This window comes from Erythrolamprus reginae, chromosome 12 (assembly GCF_031021105.1).
Source record: "Erythrolamprus reginae isolate rEryReg1 chromosome 12, rEryReg1.hap1, whole genome shotgun sequence".
NCBI lineage: Eukaryota > Metazoa > Chordata > Lepidosauria > Squamata > Dipsadidae > Erythrolamprus > Erythrolamprus reginae.
The window spans coordinates 34,426,318-34,448,768 of NC_091961.1; the positions used below are offsets into that span (position 1 = coordinate 34,426,318).

General features: G+C 53.1%; 3 protein-coding genes across 7 annotated transcripts in view; all 3 read right to left on the minus strand.

The window, feature by feature from the left end:
- Nucleotides 1-2,840, minus strand: part of KMT2A (lysine methyltransferase 2A) — a 36,172-nt gene extending 33,332 nt beyond the window's left edge. For both annotated transcript variants that reach the window (XM_070765709.1, XM_070765708.1), the window contains exon 1: nucleotides 2,463-2,840. In XM_070765709.1, coding sequence (XP_070621810.1) covers nucleotides 2,463-2,840 — 378 coding nt within the window. The remainder of the gene's footprint in view (nucleotides 1-2,462) is intronic.
- A 1,929-nt stretch (nucleotides 2,841-4,769) lies between these two features.
- On the minus strand, nucleotides 4,770-7,607 carry ATP5MG (ATP synthase membrane subunit g). Its single transcript, XM_070765801.1, has 3 exons — nucleotides 7,481-7,607; nucleotides 5,321-5,481; nucleotides 4,770-4,933 (listed from the first exon to the last, which is right to left on the minus strand). The coding sequence occupies exons 1-3, from the start codon at nucleotides 7,542-7,544 to the stop codon at nucleotides 4,835-4,837; spliced, it is 324 nt and encodes a 107-aa protein (XP_070621902.1). The 5' UTR covers nucleotides 7,545-7,607; the 3' UTR covers nucleotides 4,770-4,834.
- A 207-nt stretch (nucleotides 7,608-7,814) lies between these two features.
- UBE4A (ubiquitination factor E4A) lies at nucleotides 7,815-22,337 on the minus strand. Of its 4 annotated transcripts, none has more exons than XM_070765723.1 (20): nucleotides 22,017-22,318; nucleotides 21,255-21,428; nucleotides 19,401-19,513; nucleotides 18,884-19,036; nucleotides 18,635-18,794; nucleotides 18,347-18,549; nucleotides 17,916-18,107; nucleotides 16,756-17,089; nucleotides 16,512-16,638; nucleotides 15,613-15,920; nucleotides 15,012-15,144; nucleotides 14,392-14,579; nucleotides 14,010-14,110; nucleotides 13,807-13,920; nucleotides 12,925-13,099; nucleotides 12,666-12,846; nucleotides 11,386-11,451; nucleotides 11,113-11,260; nucleotides 10,467-10,624; nucleotides 7,815-8,324 (listed from the first exon to the last, which is right to left on the minus strand). In XM_070765723.1, exons 1-20 carry the CDS (start codon nucleotides 22,141-22,143, stop codon nucleotides 8,204-8,206), a joined length of 3,276 nt encoding a protein of 1,091 aa, XP_070621824.1. In that variant the 5' UTR covers nucleotides 22,144-22,318; the 3' UTR covers nucleotides 7,815-8,203. The 4 variants fall into 4 exon arrangements, with proteins under 4 accessions (XP_070621824.1, XP_070621828.1, XP_070621827.1 ...); XM_070765727.1 differs by having other exon boundaries at nucleotides 21,255-21,431; nucleotides 22,017-22,308; XM_070765726.1 differs by lacking the exon at nucleotides 11,386-11,451 and having other exon boundaries at nucleotides 22,017-22,337.
- Between the last annotated feature and the right edge of the window lie 114 nt (nucleotides 22,338-22,451).

Here is a 22,451-nt window from a genome sequence, read left to right on the forward strand (position 1 = left end):
AATGTGGGTGTATCCCAAGGTCACGTGACCTTCTGACAAGCAAAGTCAACAGGGAAGCCACGCCCACTACCCCCACCCCCCCAGTTATTGGCTTATCAACTGCAGTGAGTCACTTAACAACTGTGGCAAGAAGACAGGTCATAAAATGGGGCAAAATTCATTTAACAAATGTCTCATTTAACAACAGAGATTTTGGGCTCAGTTGTGATACTACTGTATAACACAATTGATACGTATAACAACCTATTACTTTCAACACATAACTACGGCAGCCTTTAATAATGTAACTTGGACTACAGATATACTATATTCATATTTTGATCTTTTAACACCTATTTTTATTATGGTAAACTACTTATAAATGGGATGATCAGAGAAGGAAAATTGGGTGTCAATTCAAATAAGCATCCAGCAGTCTCAAAATTACTTCAAATGGTAAAAGACTTGAGTGCAGCAGAACAAATGTGAGACTAACGGGCACATGCTTTTTACAATATCAATTTACGAAGTCCCTGAAAAGCTGCCGTTTGCAGACACATCACAAGCCTTTGGGAGACAGATGCAGATCTATGGAGAAACGCCAGCCCAAGTTACCACAGGAACAGGAATGCCAAGACAACAATTCTATTGTGTCAGCACTTAATGAGGATTTACCACATTCAAGTTGTTGTTTTTAAAAAAGCATTTCTTCAACATATCTTGGCATTAGGTTTTTCCAGAGCCAAGGAGATGTTATAGCATCTTTGGTTCTACAGCAGTACAAATAAACCCCAGCTGATGATTAGGATCCTTTCCTCTCAATTTTTCTTCCAAGGCGGAAGCCAGAATTCCACTAAGAATCCTGGCTTCTAAGAAGAGCAGAGAAGAGAAGAGGGAATAAACAGACTTCCCTGCTTAATAGCTTAGGCTTCAAACAGAATCTCAGAATTATCTTCAATGCAGAAAGTGAAAACTCGGAAGGTATCGCCACCTTTACTTTCCATTGCAAGTCCGATTCCTCAGCACGCAAAAAACAGCCTGCAAACCTCCGAGAAAACAAAAAGGATTCGGCAGAATGGTCCTCAATGCTGCACCAACCTCCCCCGTTCTGTCTTATCCCTCCTCGGTCACAGAGAATCATAGTAAAGTTGATCTAAACACAAGGGGGAAGTGGCTGTAATAGAAGCATTCCAAAGGCCATTTTAACACTATAAATTGAAGTTCAGAAATCCAGTTGGAAGAAAAGGACTAAACTTAATCCCTAAATATGGATTCAGATTGCAATTTAAGCAATGAATGTCTCAAGCATTAAGACAAGGCATTCTTCACCTGTTTTATCTTGTAGTACATCCAGAGTTTTATTAGCCAACTTCTATTTTCCAGATAAGATTCCAGAAGTCTGGATTCAAACTTTGCATCTCTGAGCTCAAGCCAGCTAGCCAGACTTTAAAAGTAATACAACACATTTTCTAGCCAAATATCTTTAACTGTACCACCAAACTGGCTGTAAGACTACTTCCCATTTACTAGCTAAATTCTATCAGTCAGAAAAGCAAATAGATGGCTTCATGTTTTAATATCATGATATCAATTGTGCCCTAGCTCTGCCTCCTTCCCTCCTTCTAGCAAGTCCTGACAAAGAGGTCCACCTAGGAGGCTCCTGATGAACCGAGGACCCCTTAAGCTCATTCAATGACACCCACAGAACAGGGAGAGGGGTGGTCACAGGCAGGGGCCGTTTCTCCTTCGGGCTGGTCCACTGTCCTGAGCATCTAAAAAGGAGGACTGCACAGTCTTAAAACGATGGTACTCATAAGAACTTTGGCAAAGCACATGTAGTCTTATGTAGCATTAAAACAGTGAGAGAGCTTCTAATACTTTCAAGGAAATTGAGCAAAAAATATGACTATGAAAACCTATCCAATTTCAAAGTGTAGGTTTAGGAGCAGCACGTGTGCCACGAGCGCCTACATCAAGCGAGCACCGGATAACGAGCAACCGGGAGGGTGAAACGCGGATCCGAAGGGGGAGCAGCCCGCCCGCCCGCCCTCCGCGCTGAAATCTGCAGCCACTTCGGGAAGGGTAAAGGCGGCCGCGGGTCTGATGGCCAGGTCGCCCTGCAAGAGGCCCCGCAGCGCCACGCTCCCCGGAAGACACCCGCGCCCTCTCCATCCCGGCGGGCAAAGGCCTCCCCCCCCCGGGCAACCAGCGCCGCCGCCGCCCCGCCCGCCCGGTGCACGCCCCCGAGAGCGAGGCAGCCGGCAGGAGCCTCGGGACGGGCGGCGGGGCGGGAGGCGGCAGGAGGCGCGGCGCTGCTCGTTCCCGCGGCGGTGGCGGCGCAGGCGAGGAGGGGGCGTGCCGCTTCCCTCCGCCGGGCCCGCGTCTGCTCTGCACGAGGGCGCCTCCCGCCCGGGGAGACCCGGCAGCCCCTCCCCCCCGTCCCTCCCCCCCCCCCGTCCCTCCCCCCCCCCCCCCGGCCTCACCTCTCCGCCGCCCGCCTCGGCCCCGCAGGCCGCCCGGAACCGGCGCAGGTTGGTGCCGATGGCGGCCGAGACCTGGAGCGCCGCGTCGAAGCCGGGCGCCACCCCCGCGCTGGCCGGGGGGAGCGGGACGGCGGGCTGCGGCGAGGGGGCGGCGGCCGAGGAGGGCCCGCCCGCCCCGCCCCCTCCGCCGCTTCCCGCCACCACCGCCGCCGCCGCCGCCGCCCCTTCTCCGCCGCCGCCCGCCGCCCGCCCCTCGGGGCAGTCTCCGCGCGGGCTGCGCAGGGCCGGGACGCGCAGGCGGCAGCCCCCCAGGCCGCGGCGCCCCCAACCGCCGCTGCCGGGCCGGGCCGGGAAGCGCCACCGACCGCTGTGCGCCATCTTTCCTGTGAGGCGAAGCGCCAGAGAGCGGGGCCGGGCCGCGCCCGGGAACCTGCCTGCCGCACAACCCGCCCCTAGGGGCGCTGCACGCGCGCGCCGTCCATCCAGCTTCCCGGGCTCCGCCGGAGCGCCGCCCCGCGCCCTGCCTGAGCTAGAAGGCGTCGCGGGTGGCCCGGCATAATCGCGGCGGCCATCCAGGGTCCGGGGCCCGTTCGGCCCCGCCCCGCCAGCGGCATGGCGCAAACAGTCGCCCTGGCGGCCGGCAGAAGCCGCCCCGCATCCTGGGCGCGGGGCCTCCGGGAGGGCGGGGCGGTCGGCCGGCCTCGGGGGTCCCTGCTGCTCTGCTGCCCCCTTGCGACCGGTACCCGGCAGGGCCGGAGAGGCGGCCAGGGCCCGGGGAAGGGCGGGGGAGCGGCGGGTGGGGTGGGGGCGTCCAACGGCCCGGCCGGAGTCCCCGAGCTGGTCTGACTGGGGCGGCCCCGCCCGCCAATCTCCGGAGCGGGCCCGGGAGAGAGCGGCGCCGTACCTCCGCCCGCTTCTCCGGTCCGCTGGCCCCGGGCCAGCCCGCTCCTCCGCCGAGGCTCCCGCGCCGCCCGCCCCGCGCTCCTCCGCGGCTGTTGCCTCCCGCCGCCGCCTCCGGGTGGGCCCGGGCCCGGCAGCCCCAGTTCAGCTCCGTGCGGGCCTCGCGGTGCCTGCTGGGAGGTCGCGGCGCTGCGCTGGCGGCCGGCTGCCCGTCGAGGGGAACGGCCGGACAACCTGGCCGAAGGTGGGACGGGGCCCGGGCGGCGGCGGAGGAGGCGGGCTCTGTGCTGGGACGGGGCGAGGGCGGCTCTTCCCCGGAGGGGCAACCGGGCACAGAGCGAGCCGGAGGGCGGAGCGGCTCTTCTTCCCAGCGAAGTCAGCGTGGCGTGGCCCCGGCGTGGCTCGGCTTTTGCCCCCCTGAAGGCCTTTGGGGCCAGAGGAAGGTGGGCGGGGGTCCCTTCGCTCCCACCGGTCTGCTAAAACTCCAAACCTAATCCCCACACCCACATTTGCTATAAAGTTGTAGGAGATGAAGCGGCTTTTTCTGCACTTCCTCTGACTCTGGGAGATACAAGGAATACTTGAGTTCTTGGATGCGGCCTCATAATATTGCATGCGCTCTAGTATGAAACCCAACCAACCTCTACAAACTTGAAAGCATTTGAACAAATGGTGAAGGGATAAAGTGTACAACTGAAAATGGAAATGAAGATTTCTCCCATTAAATAGTGGTGTTACCTATTCAGTTGTGTCTGAATCTTGGCGATTCTATGGGCCGGGTCACCCCACGTCTTTCAATCTTGCCCTACTTCAGTCCTATGTTCTAACTGGTGTCAGCTCTGGGGGAGAGCACTAAATGCCATCTTTGAGAAAAACACACTGTTAAAAACTACTCATTAAACAATACTTCTGAAAATGGGAATGTTTCTTGCTCTTCCCATACCGAAAAGAAGCCTGCCCACCTGTTTGCGCTAATAGGGTTGAAAGAATGGATTCTGCTGAGAAATGTAAGATTATTCACTCTGGAAGGTCACGATTTGCAAATAAGAGAAAAATTCTTGAGTGTTTCTCCTTACAGTTAAATCTATTGATGGCAGCATTTCGCGATACAACCGGAATCTACCAAATCCAGCCTGTCTCTCCCTCCATTCATTTCTGGCAGCCATATGGTTTCTTCAAAGCGTTTATGGAAAAATATAAATACACAGGGAGGGGGAGACTAAGAAAAAAAGGGTTGAAGGTTGGCTGTCAGCTTTGGGGTCATCAGTCTGGATGACCTGTCAGAAGTGTTGCAATCGTGGATTCCCCTGCGCAATGGAGTTGAACTAGACATTGTCCAACCCTTACATTCTATGATTCTGTGACCATCTGATTGTGCCACAATGTAAACATGACTTGCACACACAGTTTAATCTCAGTGACATAGTTTAATGTTAGCGAGACATCAAAACATGGAATCAAAAGAAACATCTTCAAACATTATATCCAATCAGGCCACGTTTGCCTATGATTTCTCCAATGTAAAACCACATCAGTACTTCAGTAGCCACCAAGCCATTCCTCAGAGCTTCCTAAAAGAAAATAAAAATATTTTAAAAATAATTATTACTGTGGTGGCAATTGCCCCACCCATTCTTGATAGTTCCAGTGAAGTACAAGCAACACAAAGAGGTCTTCTAATACCTTATCACTTGGTCATTATAACTTACATTACAATTATGAAATATTTAGACTTTAATTTATTCAAAGTAATATCGCCATTATTCCAGAAGACTCATTGAGCCCACTACCTCCTTCATGGCATGAAAAACTACTTCATGCTTCAACTTTCTCTCTCTGGCTGGAATTAATTTTGGACACTGCAGGAATGGAGCTATGAGACACTCAGGAAATCAAAAGTCTGAAAGCACCTTTTCCAACAAAGCTTCTGTAAGCTACAACCGCTGGCAAATACTTACTTTGACTGTGAGTTGTGCAAAGCGCCCAGTCCGGTAGCTCTTCAGCAATGTTTTCAGGCTCTCAATTGCCTTGGGAATTTCAGCAGGAGTTGGAGGGACCAGCTCAACTTTGGCATAGTACAAAAAGGTGTCCAGACGAGGCCTTGAATAGGCTGCAGCAGCTAGAAAAGAGAGCAAGAGAAAGGGAAGGTGAAGAGCAAATGACAAATGCTAAAAGAAAAAAAGAAGAAAAAGGCCTTTCTAGCTCTGTAGTTGCAATAAGACTTTGTCTCTAGCCAAGTTGGGTGACAAATACAGGGAAGGCTCTTGGGAGCTCCTAATGTTAAACAGAAAAGCCTCCGCCAGTTGCAATAGATCACAAAATGCTAATAGCACTGCTTGGTTCTCTTCTGGTTCACTCTTCTCCAATAAGATGGTGTGTTTTCCCAGGTAACTATGGAAAGCCACCTGGAAGCTGCCAGAATGCAATCAGGAAAGAAGCTGTTTTAAATCTTGAGGACCATCCTAGGGCAACGAAGGAATTTACTGATGATCTAATAAATAATAATAATAATTTATTAGATTTGTATGCCGCCCCTCTCTGCAGACTCTAACTTAACGTTTAAATGAAATTTTGGAGAAGGGAAAAAGTGTACAGAACCATAGGGGGACAAATGGAGGGGGGAAGAGGGGTGAGCCAAGGAACTTCAAATCAGAGAGTATGATGTCAATGATTAGGCATATTTTAGAGGATAAAGTGATGACTCTAAGCAACTGTAGTAAATACAATACAATAGTTAAAAAGACAACACTGCAAGACTGAATTTATTTTGATTTTTTAAAAATAACAATATGCATTGTCCAAATGATGCAGATGTAATTTGATTTCAGCACAGCAATTAACAAAAGTATCCTATGGCATTTGATTAGCCAGCTAATTAAGCTGGGCTCAATGCCATTGTAGTAAGATGCTAAGGTGAAATTTTATTCAAAAGAGCTCTTAAGTGGTTTCTTGTCAAAATGAAATAAGCTGTCAAGTAAAGCATAAAAAGCCCCCATGTTCTTAATCATGAATGCAGATGGCAAAAAGTTGACAGACTAATGAATACATTAAAAAGACTGAAATAAAATTCAAAATGATTTGATAATTTTATTATGAGCCCATTTCTATAAATAATGAAATTATATGCTTAACTATGAATTCTATGCTTAAATCAAGATCAAATCTACAAGTGCACGGTGGGGACTACTTGGTTCAATAAAAAGATTAAAATAGTAGATTACAAATGGTATATGAATGGTGTGATATGTCTACAAAAAAAGGAAATGCAATCTTTAGGCTGCATGGCTGCATAAGATTACCGGAATTGAGAATTTTACTTTACTTTATTTATTTATTGTATCTACATGCCGCTCACTCCAAAGGGACTGATCATACTAGATTAGTCAAGGACCACATGGGCCAATTCTGGACACTGCAGTTTAAAAAGCATTAAGAGAAATTACAATGGACTCAGAGAAGAACAGCCAGGATCATCAGTTGACTATAAAACCCTTGGAGGACTTAGGGAAGGAATTCGGATCATTGAGCTTGAGGAAGGCAGGAGCAAGGTTCAAAGGTCAGGCATCAAACAGAAGGAACGAGATCCCTTATTATCCCAGTAGACATAAAAAGGGGCAGGGGGGGCCATTAAAAGAAGGCCCCGTTGCACCAGTTAAAGCCGGGCATTAATCGCCCAGGGCAGCCTTCATTCCCAAATAGGTTTCGACCCCCTCCGACCCCTCGTTTCTCGTGCGCGCGTCTCCCGGGGGAGCTTCCAGCCCGGAGGCCAGGCGCTCCGAAGGGCACGCGCGGGCGTTCCGGGGCCCCCACCGGGCCTGCGGGGATCCCAATCCAGCCCACTGCAACGGCCACACGAGGGGAGCGGGGAGCAGCCGCAGCCTCCGCATCCCCCGGAAAAGCCCATCGGCCACCCGGGCACTGAACCTTGCTCCCGCCCGGGCTGAACGGCCCCTCCGGTCTCCCGGCTCCCACTTGCAGCGCCCCTCGGAGCCAGCCCCCCCCCCACTCCGCCTCCGGGTGCTCGGCGGGGCCTCCGGCAAAACGGCCCTTCCGCCTCCAGCCGCCTCAGCCCAGCTGGGACCCCGCCCTCCCTTCTCCCCCCCCCCGCGGCCCCTCACCGGAGAGCAGCTGTGGGGCCCTGGCGGAGGCGGCCCGGAGGAGCCTCTGCGCGGCCTGAGCCATGGCGGAGCCGGAAGGAGGCGCTGAAGGTCAGAGTCGCCGCAACGCCCGGCCACGCCCCTCGTGCCCTCCCCGTCACGGGGCCAGCCTCCCGCGCATGCGTCTTCCGCGGAGAAGGCTCCTCCTCTCTCTGCCTTCCGAGGCTGCGCGGGCCAGGCCTGCTCGAAGCCAGTTGGCTCGCCTTCCTGTAGGAGGGGGTCGGCCTGGAACCTCCCGGAAGCGGAGCCCTCTCCTTCCGCCCTCCCCCCGCGAGCAATGAAGAGGAGACCATCGTGGGGGGGCAGCCAATACGTTTATTGTTCTGCAGGGGGCGGAGGCCACGCGCACGCGCGTCATGCAGGCGGCGGCGGGGCCCGGTCCCTCCCGCGGTTCTTACAGACGCCGCCCGCTCCTCTTCGGCCAGCGAGCCAGGAATCTGCTGGCTGCCCCGGTGAAGGAAATGCGGCTCTTCTTCTGAAACGCGAGAGGGAAAGTCCAGCTGGGGATCGGGCCCGGGAAGCCCGCGGGGGGTCCTTCCCGAAGAGCAAAAGAGGGAAACTAAACTGGGGGAGGGGGAGGCCTTAAATAGGAGCCGCAGAGAAAGTGCAGGAGAGCCCAGTCCTCGTCCCTAGGGAGAGCATGGGGGGGCGGGCAGCTGGGGCCGCAGGGGCCTCCGGGCAGAGTCAGGGCCCCTTTGGTTTCTTCCTGTCCGCCAGCCACTGCTGGATCCGCTCCTTCAGCTCAGCGTTTGCCTTGATCTGGTCCATGGTGAGGGGGCTGCGGTTGAAAGGATCCGTCTGGTCGCTGCAGAAAGAAAGGGGGGGGGGGTGACAGGAATCATCATCATCATCAGAGGAGGCCACCAGGCTCAGTAGAAGACACGAGCCTCCTTATACATTTTAAAGTTACACACACACACACAAAATCCAGCCTTTCCCCTGCAACAAGGAGAAAGCGCTTTCCACCTTCTAGCCAAGATTGCCAGGGCTGCTTTTAGTCTGACCACAGAGCTCAACTCTTCTCACCCACCCAACGTGCCTGTCCAACCGCTCTGAGTGGTTTCTGGTAGCAGTGGGAATAGACCCAGTAAAATGCAAAATTACAAAACAAGTGTACCCATAGTAATCATGAAAATAAAGAAGAACCTACAGCAGGGGATGCTCTTAGTCTCATACCCACCTCCAGTGTGGTTCTCCCCCCATTGGGTCTCCAGGCCCATTTGCAGAGCCAGATCATTAAGTGTTGTACCTGATGATTCTTGACCAATGCATATTTTCCTTTATGTACGCTGAGAGCATAGGCACCAAGACAAATTCCTTGTGTGCCCAATCACACTTGGCCAATCAGTAATTCTATTCTGTTCAGGCTCTTGGAGGCAGGAAGGAGGAAGCAAACCCTCACCCAACCTTGGGGGCACTAGGGCAGACAAGGCCCTTCTCCTGGACTCCTGCAGAATGCAGCTGCGAGAGCAATCGTGGTTTTTCCCAAATATGCCCATGTTACTCCAACACTCCGCAGTCTGCATTGGCTGCCGATCAGTTTCCGGTCACAATTCAAAGTGTTGGTTATGACCTATAAAGCCTTTCATGGCATCGGACCAGGATATCTGCAAGACCGCCTTCTGCCGCACGAATCCCAGCGACCGGTTAGGTCCCACAGAGTTGGCCTTCTCCGGGTCTTGTCGACTAAACAATGTCCTCTTGACGGGACCCAGGGGAAGAGCCTTCTCTGTGGTGGCTCCGAACCAGCTCCCCCCAGAGATCAGGATTGCCCCCACCCTCCTTGCCTTTCGTAAACCTCTTAAAACTCACCTCTGCCCTCAGGCATGGGGGAATTGAAACATCTCCCCCTTGCCCATGTAGTTTTTGTGTATGATTCGATTGTGTGTTGTTTTTTATATATTGGAGTTCCTTTTTTGGATTTTTTAATCTAAAACTGTAATCTAGATTTTTAAATATTAGATTTGTTACTATGTACTGTTCTTCACCATTGTTGTGAGCCGCCCCGAGTCTGCGGAGAGGGGCGGCATATAAATCCAATAAATCTAATCTAACCCCTCTCTGGAGTTCCTTGGCCGACAGGCTCCGTGGTGGGCCTTCTCTGCCACACGAGTGGGGTGGGCCTGCCCTAGCAGGATGAGACAGTTATCATGGGTCTATGTCAGGAGGGCTTTAAAGGTCATCACCAACACCTGGCAGTAGGGTCTGAGTCACTGAGGGCAGGGAGGCCTTCTCCAGGGAGGCCGCAGCTGATGCACCAACAGAAGCTATGCCAAGCCTCTCCCACCAGTAGCTGGTCAGCTGCTCTTTGAGCAGGGGTCACCAGTCTCATAAGAACTCCTAAGTAGCGAACTGGATCTGAGCGAAATGATGCCACCCTTTCCAGAACCAAGATCTCACAGCCCCCAACCTGGAAGCCCCACGCACCCAAGCCACTCCGTTGTCCGTTCTGTTGTCCCTCGCCCAGGTCTCTAGTCTCCTGGCACTGTGAGGGTGGCGACAGAATCACCTGGGTCACCAGGCGGACAAAGGTTGACTACCACTAGCATGCCTCCACCCATGATGGTAGATGATCTCACCACCCAGCAGTATTAAGCCGCAGTGGAGAGGGTACCGAGCCCATGAGAGAACCGTTGGGGCTGGGTCCCTCCCGTATCAACAGCAACTGGGACCAGCCTTGGAGAAAGGAGGCCACCCAGTGCAGAGCTGAGCTGCAAGCCCCAAGCCTCCTGGCTGGCCCAAAAGGATATATCTCGTGGTTGATACGTTATGCCTTACGCCCAGCCGCTAGGGGGATGAAAGGGTGAAACTGGCCAGTGGGGGCAAGGACCATTGGCACCCTACAACGAAATGAGTGACCGTGTCCAAATCTAGAACAGGTCCATTCTTCCCTAGAAGGAAAGGAGACAGAATCCCACTCCCTCCGGCCTTTCTGCCTTCTCAATACCTCAAGAGGTGCCTAGCGATTGTTGCCCTGTCCACTGTGACCCGGGAGGAGGGCAGCAGCACTGGGTCTGTCATTAAAGTGCTCATGATGGGGTCCAGGAATTCATCACAGGCATCCACATAGGTCTCCTCTTCCTGCTGCTGGCGATCTGCTAGAGACTAAAGACACAAATGCCGAAATCAGCCGAGGGGCCATTGGTCGGCTGCACTGCAGGGTTCAATTCCTCTGTCAACAAACTCAAGGCAAAGCCCAGAATCTATAGGAGCCAGGACTGCTGGAAAAACAGTGACCTGTGATTCCGAGGGGTCACCTTTGCCCTGGAAACCAAAAGAGAGCATTGGTTCTTGATCTCATGGAAGCACAAGTAACACAGAGCTGGGTTTTTTGTGCCTTGCTGAACCTTGGAAATTTGACTGCATTCACACCACATTGGAATGAACTGTTCTCAGCTAGAGAGAGGAACGTACGTCCTCATCAACTCAGACGTCCAAACATCCTGCAGCCATTGTAAGAGCATTGAAAGACAAAGTTCTGTTCCCAGGAGATTAAAGCAGACGTTGGTCAGTACAAACACAGGATGCACCGAAGGTTTTCAACATATAAGAGAGGCAGGTTTTTGGGAAGGGAAGATTGACAGCTTTCTCACCTTAATTTGCTCTGCCAAGTTGCTAAATGCTACAATCATGTTGCCAGGCTTATTAATCTTCTTCAACACTCGGACCGTCTGGGCAAAGAGGGTTGGGGAATAGGATCGCCCGTCCTTAGGCACTGTGGCACAAAAGTTCGCTTCCTCACTGAAACAGAGCAGAGGGCCACAGGTGGGGGCTGGGGCTTTTTCCTCCCCCCCCCCCGGCTCCCTTCTTGCGTTTGCACAGCCTTTGATTAGGCGAGATCAAAGCCCTGTTCAGACCCGTCCCACCTGCAATGTATGGGCACGTAGAGCACGATGGGGAACAGCTCCAGCCGATTTGCACTGTAGTTTATCCTGTTCAGAAGGGACCTTTTTTCGTAAGATCTCTGGGTGGGGAGCATCTTTCTGGTCCCTGAGGTGCAATGTGACCTCACCCCAATCTGGTCTGCCTGGACATGCTCCACAGCTGTTCCCTTATCTTTCACCAACACCTGGACCAAACAAAATTGGCACCTCCCCCCCTTACCACACGGAATATCTGAGTCTACGTGACCCCTTTGTTACGCCCAAGCAAATCATCTTGTAATTTAACCTGATGGTTGGATACAACATGCCAATGCAAAGAGCCCAGCCATTTGTATTGGCATGCTGCATCTACTGACCGTCAGGTTAAATTACAAGATGATTTGCTTGGGCTTATCACGTTCTGTGGACACAGCTTTTGTGTTTTGGCAATCTGCTTTATGCGCGAGCCAGCAGCCCAGCCACAGTTCCATAGTTTCCTGGGCAGGGGGGGCAAGCACAAAACGTGGCCCACTGTGCAAACTCCTGGCCCAGGACAGGAAGCCCACGCCTCCCTCCTGTGGGTGGCAGCCGAGATGAAGGGCATGGCTTTGGGTCAAGGGCACGGCACAGCCCCACTCCTCTTGCAGCTGCATCCACATGGAAAAGCAATGGAAGTTCACCCCCCCCCCCACCTCGCCCCTTTGCCCCTAAGAATTTATTTATTTATTCAATTTTTATGCTGCCCTTCTCCTTAGACTCAGGGCGGCTTACAACATGTTAAAGCAATAGCACTTTTTAACAGAGCAAGGCTATTGCCCCCACAGTCCGGGTCCTCATTTGACCCACCTCGGAAGGATGGAAGGCTGAGTCAACCTTGAGCCGGTGGTGAGATTTGAACCGCTGACCTTCAGATCTACAGTCAGCTTCTGTGGCCTGCAGTACAGCACTCTACCTGCTGCGCCACCCCGGCTCTTTCTGTGCAGTGTACTCAAGATTCCCCCGCCTCCTCTCGCACTCGTCACACTCTAGAGAGCATGGCACGAAGGGTGGGTCTCGTGTCCTGGCAGAATCTGGAGGACTGGGATGGGCTGCTATGGACAATGAGATGGTCTCCAATGGTTGTCCACTGGCTTTGAAGGGTTAAACCCTGAGTCTGATCAGGTGGGTTTCCGGCTGCTCTTCCCCAGGGGACATTTCAACACCCACTAAAACCCTGGAGGACCCTCTGGCCCTCTTCCCAAGAAGCGCTCTGGTGGGCATTCCCTCCCCAGCAGGCCACTTACCCCAGGTTTAGGTATATGGTACAAATGTCAGAAACCAGTTGTTGGGGCTTGAAGTCAAATTCACTGAAGTCCTTGACCTTCAAGGCCCCCATTTTGGGCCCTACCAGGTGCTGCAGGAAGTAGTTGAGCATGGAGATGATGCGTTCCGCCAGGAAAGGGTGCACAAAGAGGGACTTGATGTCTGCAACGGGAAGGAGGCTCGGTCAGCAGCTCCCGCCAGCGTCCCACGCCAGGGGGAAGGACCTGGGGGGGGCATTACCTGAGGTCAGGAAGGCCAAGGTCCCGATGGTCTCGTTGGACATGATGTTGTGGAAGCGAGCCAACTGGCCAAACATCTGCAGGCTGGCTTCTTTCTCCCGCCGCACTTCTGCAGGCAGTCCGTCCCACTCGCCCTGGTCCTTCTCTATTTGCTGGACCTTGATCTTGCTCAGGTACTGCAGAGACATTGGAAGTGGGCGTCAGGGAAGGCAGAGGACCTCGCAGGCCACTCGTGCTCACGCAGCCGTTTCCGGGAGTTCCTTTCGCCTTCCCAGATTCACCCAGGAACAAAGGGTAGAGTTGGACTGAGGCAGAGTGACCAGCTCCAATTCACCCACCAGTGAGCTTCTGGAACTGAGGTAGGCGGCAACACCTTCACCGCTACATTAAAACTCCACAAAACACACAGAACTGGGGGGACGGGAACTGAACCGATTGGGTCTTGTTTCCGGGATGAAAGCTTAGTGGGCGAGAGACGGAGGTGTCGTGGCAGCTCCATCCCTGTAGTCTTGGAGCAGAGAGAATGGACCTTGCAAGGGTGGGGGGAGTGGAGGGCCAGACTCCAAGTGCAAAGGCTCCAGGCCTAACAACCTCTCAGGAAAACCCTTTGGGTGGGAGCCGCTCTGCAAGGGAAGCCTTCCTCTCCTCTCCTCAGCTGGGGAAGGGGCAGCAGTTCACCAAGGCCCCTGGGAGCTGCTGCCACACAGTTTCTCCCCTTCTCAACTGCCTCTGGGCTGCATTAAAGGCCATCAAAATTGGCAACCCTTTCATTCTCTCTCACTCACACACACACACAAACACCAACACACAAAAGAGTTTTACAGAGTTTGACGGTCACAATATCTAGCCACTTTCTACCCCCACCCCTCAAATAACGATTTACCTGTATTGCTTCATCCAACAAGAAAACGGCATCATTCATGAGCAGGTTCAGAAAGCGCAAGAAGAGGGGGGGGGCCATGGCTTCAAGGTTCTCGGAGGCATAGTCAGCCAGCGCCTGCACAGCGCAAAGAGATGGAGGGCAGGGGGGTGTTAAAACGCCACTCTCCCCCCGGCCCTTATCATTTGCAAACCTCCGGTCCTCACCTTTATGCTTGCGCGGTAGGAATCAGTGCCCCACATATACCGGAGGATGGGGTACATGGGCCTGCGGTAGTTAAACTTCTGCTCAAATTGATGGGGGTCCCCTGCACAGGAGAAGGCCCGTAATGATTTCAGAGTCTGGAGGTACCGGAGGACGGAGCAAGGCCTTATTCTATGGGGCTCCTCCTTGCATGTCCCAAAAGCCCCCAGGGTGACGAGAGGAGGGTCACCTCTTCCCTCCCCCACCCCCCCCACAGAGGGCAGCAGGGGAGATCCAGATCCAGCCAAGCGGATTCGCCAAGATTCGTGGTCCTCCGTTCGAGGGACTGCCCTCTGCGGCAGAAATCGAGGGGATGAGACACCCACCCCCAGCCCTCCCCCTTACCTGTAAACTCAATGTCCACAAAAACCTTAATTAGTGCCTCGGCCAGGTGGGCAGCGTGCTGGTAGGAGCAGAAGACTCTCTTGCGATGGAAGACGCTTGAGACGAGAGGCGTCTGGCTCGGGTCCAGGTGGGGCATCACAGCCTCCAGCACCTCAGCCAGTTTGGCTCTCAAATGTGGGTTCTTCATCCTGCCCAGAGGAGTGAGGGGGAACCTCCAAATCTTCACTTTCCCCAAAATTATCTCAAGCTCCTGCCTCCCACTCCTCGAATTGTCCTGCTGACAGTGTCCTCCCCACAGGTCAGTGTTAGATTGCTCGCAATGGGTTGTCGTCACAGGGGGTAACAACTGCTTCCCACCCCACCTCAATGTTGCCGTGATTCCTGTTATACGGCTCCACTCTCACACACGTGGGCCGAGGTTTTCAAGGAACTGAGCGGTCAAAACCAAGCCAACCAAATTTATTTGTTTGAAGATTCAAAATACCCCCTTGAATCTGCACCCAATCTAAAGTTTATGAGTTTATCACGGTCACCTTTTCCCTTCCTAAGGATGGACTGCTGTTCAATGGCAAACAGGGGCCCAGATCCACACCTCTCCAGCTGTGAGAAAAAGCTTTTACCTGTACACATCCCCTGTGAAAACGGTCACAAAGTGAAGCACATGCTCCAGGGAGTCGGCTGAAGGTTCCAGGAGATCATCAGCAAAACGTCGCAGGAAAATGAAGAAATCACCTAAGTTGTCAGCAAAGAATTCTGCAAGTGCAAAGACCCAGGTGAGCCCAGCTGCCCAGCCCCGTGCTTGCTCCTTCCCTGTTAGTGACCACCAAGGCGGCATTACGGGCATTGCAAATCTCCGGGGAAGCAGGAAAGGGTTTACGATATTGACATCTAAGAGGAAACCAAGCCAAACGCAATTGTCAAGGGCCCAGAGCCAGTGTTCCCTTGAGATAAATGCTACTAGCTGAAATTTCCAAAAGGAAAATTACTTTTAACAACATATACTTGTGCGCAGGCGTGTTCCTCTAGCAAGGGAAGGGCTGCCTATGGGTGGCCCCTTTCACAATTCTACTTCAACTAAGGGTGGTGTCACAAACCAGCCAGGCATGAGCCAATACCAAGGCTACAGAGTCCTGTCCGGTGTCTTGAGCCTTGCAAAGCATCAGGCCCTGCAGCTGGCCCTGCTCAAGCCCACCTCTAAAGGCTAAATGTCTTGCCGGTCACCTGGGACATAGGCCAGCGTGCTCCCCTTCACTTCTGGCAGAGGGAAGGCCAAGTCCATCAGCTCAGTCCCTTGGTTTCCGATGGCCAGCTGGACCAGGAGAACAGCCACGGACACCTGCATGTTGAGGCAGTTCTTCAGCATCTGAGGCTCCGTCGTGGCTGCTTTGGTGGAAAGGTAGATGGTCATGAGGCGCTCGAACTGCTCCCGCAGGTTGTCCGCTGAGGGGCTGGAGCTCTGCTGTGCCTCCCGCCAGGCCACCTGCAGCCGATGTAGGCTTTGGTTGAGTTTGATCATCTGGTCATGCAACCTGGACGAGAAACAGGAAAAGATACTAAAAATCAGAAGTGGCACTACCATCAAAAAAAGGCACAAGTGGGGAGGCTATAATGGACAGGGGAAAGCAGAGAGGCCAGCGTTGGGTGCTGAGATTGGCTGGGCAAAAGCAGGCACAGGAGAGCTGCTTTCATAACAAGAAAAGTTGGAAGAAATCAAAATTCACTTTAATTCTATTCATATCCTCCAGTAGACCAAGAAAACATTCTTCTCCACGTGCAAACGCCAACCGGCCTATAATAAACTGGCCTATATTTAGTCCTTGTTTAATGACCAGTTCCTTAACAGCTACTTAGGAATAGGGATAGAAATATTCTTCATTGGCCAAGTGTGACTGGACACGTAAGGAATTTTTCTCTGGTGCGTAAGCTGTCAGTGTGAAGTCATAGATCATGAAACATACAATCAACAAGCCCAGGTGTGGCTGTTAAGCGAGGACTATACCTACATCTGGGTGCTATGATGTAAGCAGGAGCCCCAGTGACCTCCCAAAAGGCCACTAAGGTTTGTTAAGATTTTGAGCCCCCTTGTGCCAAAACCTGAACGTTATCGGCCTTCGGTGTACCTGTGGAATCCTAAGTGGAGGGCGTACTGAGTCAATACCAAGTTCTCCGTCACCAGGTTATAGCTGTCGGCAAATTTTGGCTCCTGCTCAGTTCCAGCTGGGATCAAGCAAGTCTCTCTTTCCAAGCCTGAAAGGAAAGGAAGAGCCCCATCAACACTGACCAGTGAAAGCTCCAGCCAACGGAAGCCCTGCTCTGCCCTGGTTAGCAACACCTGCCTCTCCTGCTCCTGGGAGCGGGACTCACCTTTCAGGTGCACGTTCTTCACTTTCTGCTCTTCCTCATTCAGTTCCTTCACAGCGCAGTATGTTGGGTCAAATGTCAGGAGCCTGTGGCCGCGGGGCTTACAGAAGGGCTGGCAGAGCCTGAGGAGGGCAGCCCCCAAGTTCAGGAAGAAGGCGTCCGAGGCATACATCTGGAAGAAGATCTCTGGCATCTGGTTGGCCCAGATTTTGGTGCGCCCGGCATTGGCATGAAGACAGTTCCCAAGCCAGGCCAGGGTCTTATGTTTTGTCTGGGGCGACAGCTGCAGCAGGTTCTTCAGCATCTGATGAATCTTCTCATGGAACTCGGCCATGAACTGTGGGTGGGAGGGCAGAGGCCTTAACGCCAACGGACACACACACACACACGCTCCCTGAGCCTGGGATCATCTCAGACACGGGCAGCTGGTCCTCGACTTACAACCATTTAGTGACCATTCAAAGTTACCATGGCGTTGGAAAAAAATGGCTTATGGACTTTTTTCACTCGAGAAGACCATGGCATTTATTTGTATCTTTTTATATAGTTGCAAGCTGACCTGGGTCCTTCGGGGTTGGGTGGCACACAAGTCGAATCAAACAAACAAGCGGCAGCTTCCCCACAGCCCCAAAATCCAGGCGCTTGGCTACTGGCATGGACAGATGGCGGCTGTGGTGTCCCGGGGTCATGCGACTCCCTTTTGTGACCTTCTGGCAAGCAGGTTCACTTAACAACCAGGTCATTTTCGGCACTTTCCGGATTTTAATTTCCTCCCCACCCGGACACCCCCAGCAGCCCTAAATGATCTACCCAGAAGGCAGTCGGCACCACGTTCACTGGCAACCGCAGATCTGCCTGGTCGTACCGACAGCACTTATATACTCCGTGCTTTCCGGCCCCCTGAGCGGTTTACAAAGTGAGCATTGTGCCCCACAACAATCTGGGGGCTGAGTCAACGTTGAGCCAGTGAGACTCGAGCTGCCAAACTACTGGCAATCGGCAGTCACCAAATTAGCCTGCAATACTGCATTCCAATCCCAGGACCAATCACACTAGGACAGCACGCACAAAGCAACACAGTAGACCAAAGAGTGCCGTTTTTCCACTTCTCAACACACAATCTTGATGCACAAGCCAAGCAGGAATGGAACAGAAAACTACACCTGGTGGATGTTGGATTCTTGCACCTTGATCTCTTGAGGACTGGACCGAGAGGGGTTCAGAAAGTAGCCGTGGCTTTCCACCACCCCCGGCGTCTTCAGGAGACACGAGGTGTTCAGGATGGTTCCCAGCAGTGTTTTCTGGTAGAGTTGTCCGTTGGAGGGGTCTTTCGGCTGAATGTACTCAACAAAAACCTGAACAAACAGAAACAGACCCCAGAATGCCTTCCCCTCCCCCCCTTCTCAAAAGGCAACGAGACTCTTGTTTTTGCTTTGAAAACATTTCCAAACTTCACCACCCAAACGCGGGCGCGCACTCACACGCACAAACAAGGTGTGAGTTAAAGGAAAGTGGTGTTTCTCCCAGGTGAAAGGGTGAAGGCAGCAAGGAATTCTGGCCACCTGGGGGGTGAATGAGACAACCAAGGACTCACTTTGGCAATATCCTTTTGCTTAGTGAAATACAGGAGAATGTCCAGGTAAGAGTACAACAGGATCTGGCAAAGGTGCAGCTCCCGAATTCGTCCCGAGAGGGTGTCGAAGACAGGGACCATAACCTCTGCAAAAGTCCTCACTTCCTCGTCCACCGTGAGGCTCTTGATGACCTCTTCCAGAAACTCTGTTACGTCTTCAAAGTCTACGGGGGAGAGAAAGGACGAGTATTTTAAAAAGGATATGTCTGGAGATCCCACTGGGTTATCCTGGGACATCTGCCAACTCACGGGCTCCTCTCAAGGATTCCAGCATCAAGTCCACCAACTGCTCGTAGACATTCTGGTTGACGTAGATCTCTGGCGTGAGGAAGAGGGTGTGGGTATTGGACACAGTCAGATTTCTGCAACGCACTGCAAAAGGCAACAAGTTCTCGGGCACCTTGGTGATCTAGAAGAACAGAGAGAACCGCTGACCTCCAGCTCCTTCTGTCCAGGCCAGCAAGGGGCTTGGTGTGATGACATGGGTGCTTGACCCACCTCCTCCTTTGCCCTCTGGAAACAGGCAAAGAGGTATCGCAGGAGGTGCCCCTCTCCTGCATCCCTGTCTGCTGAGAGGTTCTGTACGCCGGTTGAAGTCATGTGGATCAAGTGATGGCCAGGTTCTGGGAGCAGCAGCCGGGTGAAAAGGGCCTGGGGAGACATATCAAAGCAGAATAGAGTTGGCCCCCCTCGGTATCTGGAGAAAGAGCCTAGATATCATTCACATCCAATTTCTAACAGAGTAACATTATGCATAAATAGCCAGGCGTTTCACATGCTTCTTCAAAACCGGCTGATTAGCACAGGTAAGAAGCAGACAATCCTAGAACTCAACGGTTGACAAATTGACTTGTTCAAGCAAGTGTCACCACCAACGAGCAATCAAAGGCCATCCTGGCTTGGGAGAGCCTCTTTTCCTGGCCCTAGGCACAGGGGACCGTTGGCCTGATGACCAAGACTAGCCTTCTCCAGCAGGCCTCCAGTCTGGCCCCATCGGACGCTTGCGTGCAGAGACCTGTTCCACATTGTCCATGTCCAGCCAGTCCTGATCCTCAAGGTCTGCAGCCATTTCCTCCAGGTACACGCAGCGTGCAGGAATCCCATTCCCACTCTTCAGGTTGGGGTCACCTACAAGGGGGGGGAGGGGAATCAGCAAAGCAGCAGTGGGGAAATCCCCCAAACATCATCCCACATGTGCGGAACCATTCCTCTCTCTCCCACCAGCAACGCTTGCTGTCGTGTTGGCAGGTGTTAAGACAAGGCCTTCCTCAAGACATTGCTCTCCCGCTCCGAGTCTTTGGAGGGGCAGCATACAAATCTAATAAATAAACTCCCAGACGACCCAAATTGAGGCTGGCATGGTTTGTTTTTTGTGGCCTAAAGGACAGCAGTCTCTAGGATCAATGAAATGCCAAACCGTACGCTGCTACAGTATAACAGTCAATGGCAGCAGGAGGACGACGCAGCATGGTTGCAACAAATTCCACCAGGCCAATGTTTATAATTTTCAGGTTGGGTAAAGTATGTCACACCCGCAACATGCTGACCAACCCATAAAGATACAGAAAATGTCACCTTGCATCCAATAGGAGGTCCCCTTAACTGCTTGTACAATAGAGAAGGTTTCCATTCTATAGACATATTTCTTTTTGCCAGGAGAATGTTTACGCAGGTTTTTCTGGCAAATCAGCAGAGGTTGTATGATGATACCCAGTTATACATCTTCACCCATTGCCAATTCAGTGAAGCGGTGGAAGTATTGTGCCGATGCCTTGAAGCTGTAAGGGTCTGGATGGGAGCCAACCCAGACAAGGCCAAGTTGCTGTGGGCATTTCCTCCTAAGGACCATTCTAACTGTCCGTCCATCGTCCTGAGGGAGAGGGGTACTTTGATCCCCTCAGATAAGGTCCGCAATTTGGGAGTCCTCCTGGATCCACAGTTGAGCCGGGATCACCACCTCTCAGCTGTGGCCAGGGGGACCTGTGCCCTGGTTCGCCTGGTGCACCAGTTGGGGCCCTTTCTAGATCAGGAGGCTTTACGCACAGTCACTCAGGCCCCCAGCACCTCCCGTCTTGACTATTGCAACACGCTCTACCTGGGGCTACCCTTGAAGAGTGTTCGGAGACTACAAATAGTCCAGAATGCTGCCACGCAAACTGTCATGGGTGCACCTCGGTACACTCGTATAACACCTATGCTCCACGAGCTGCACTGGCTACCGATTGGTCTCTGGTCACATGTCAAGGTGTTGGCTATTATCTATAAAGCCCTATATAGCTCGGGGCCAGACTATTTATGGGACTACCTCTTGCCACTTATCTCTCAGAGACCTATAAGAACACACAGAGTTGGCCTCCTCCGGGTCCCATTGACTAAGCAATGCAGGCTGGCGGGGCCGTGGGGGAAGGCCTTCTCTGTGGCTGCCCCAGCTCTATGGAACCAACTCTGTCCCCCGATATCCATACTGCTCCCACCCTGCTGGCCTTCCAAAAGGCTATGAAGACCTGGCTTTGCCTGGGGGCCATGAATTGTACGTCTTTCATGGCCAAATTGTATTGAATGATATGTATGTTTTGATTGGATTGCTGAATTGTGAGTTTTAACTGGGGTTATTGTTTTAATTTTTACTTGACTTCTTTTTATTGTTAACTGTACTTTTTTATATTATTTGTAAGCCGCCCTCAGTCTGACAGGACTGGGCGGCATAGAAGTCGAACGAACGAATTGAATGAATGAATAAATAAGATCAACAATTGTTCTCCAGGAGAGGAGCCTAAATTTGCATTCAAGGATCAAAAACTGCCATGTGGTGACTCCCCTCCACCTTCAACCCAGCCTGGATTCTGGACATTTATGCCTCCAAACTCACTGTTATCCAACGTGATGAGGAAGATTCTCTGGATCATGTGATTGATGTTGAGCTGCTCGCAGAGCTCCTGCTGGGAGCGAAAGGAGCGACTGATCTCAGCCACAGAGTAGTCGCAATCATCCAGACTCTCAGACACACTGTTGTCGGAATCATCTTGGCTGGCAGAGGTTTCCTCTACTAGAGAAGCAGAACTAGTCAATAAGCAGCGTACCTGGGCCCCGATTGCCCCCCCACCCCCACTGCCACCTGAGCAGGCTCTCTCTAAGGCCTGGGCCTCTCTCCTCTGGGCTCCCACAGCACCAGAAACACAGTTGCATCCCATGGAAAAAAACGCAGCCTATGCACAAGGACTTTCATCTCCTGAGAATCCCGAGAGACTGTCCGGACTTCTAAAAAGCAAAGCGTGGAGAGGCCACCTAAACCCCTGCTCTTGCCCAGCCATTCTGCTCTTTTATTGATTTGCCATCTGAGACTCTGGAAATAAACTAGTAAAAAGTTGGCTCTCAGGATTTTAATACCTGCCAGCTGATGCTAGTCTAATTCACCCCCTTCCCATCAATCTAAGTGCCTGCATTTCTTTTTCAATGCTGTTGCTAACTGCCAACATGCCAACTCAATTGTCCAAAGCTGCAGGCGGGTGGGCCGAGGGGTTCTGGACGAACCACCGGGAAATAACGATGACGTCGCGGGCAGCGACACCGGCAGGCTCAGGAGGCGAAGGCGGGGGCAGCGGGAGGGGGCCGGGCGGGCGGGCGGGCTCACCCGCGGAGGGGGGCGGCGGCAGCGGCTGCTTCTGGATCTCGGCGAAGTGCCGCGCATCGGCCACGGAGCTGAAGAGGGCGCTGAAGGGGTTCCGGGAGATGCTGTTATTGTTCTCGTGGTCGGTCATTTCCCCGCCGGGAGAGCTCCATGGAGGGCCGCGGCCCAGACAACGAGCGGCGGCCCGCAGCCCCGGGCGCCCGGGAGCAGAACGGGGGCGACGGGCAGGAGGCGGAAGGCGAGGCCCAGGCTCCGAGGCGGGCCACCTTTCAGCTAGACGAGTCTGGCGACGCGCGACGCCCGCGGGCCGCGCTCAACGTCATCAGGAGGCGCCGGAAGCGCGCCGTTGCCAGCCAGCCAGCCGAATCATAGAGCCGCGTCGCGGCCAGAGGGGACTGCCGGCGCATCCTCCGCCCGGCGCTCCAGCCAGGGCCTTGA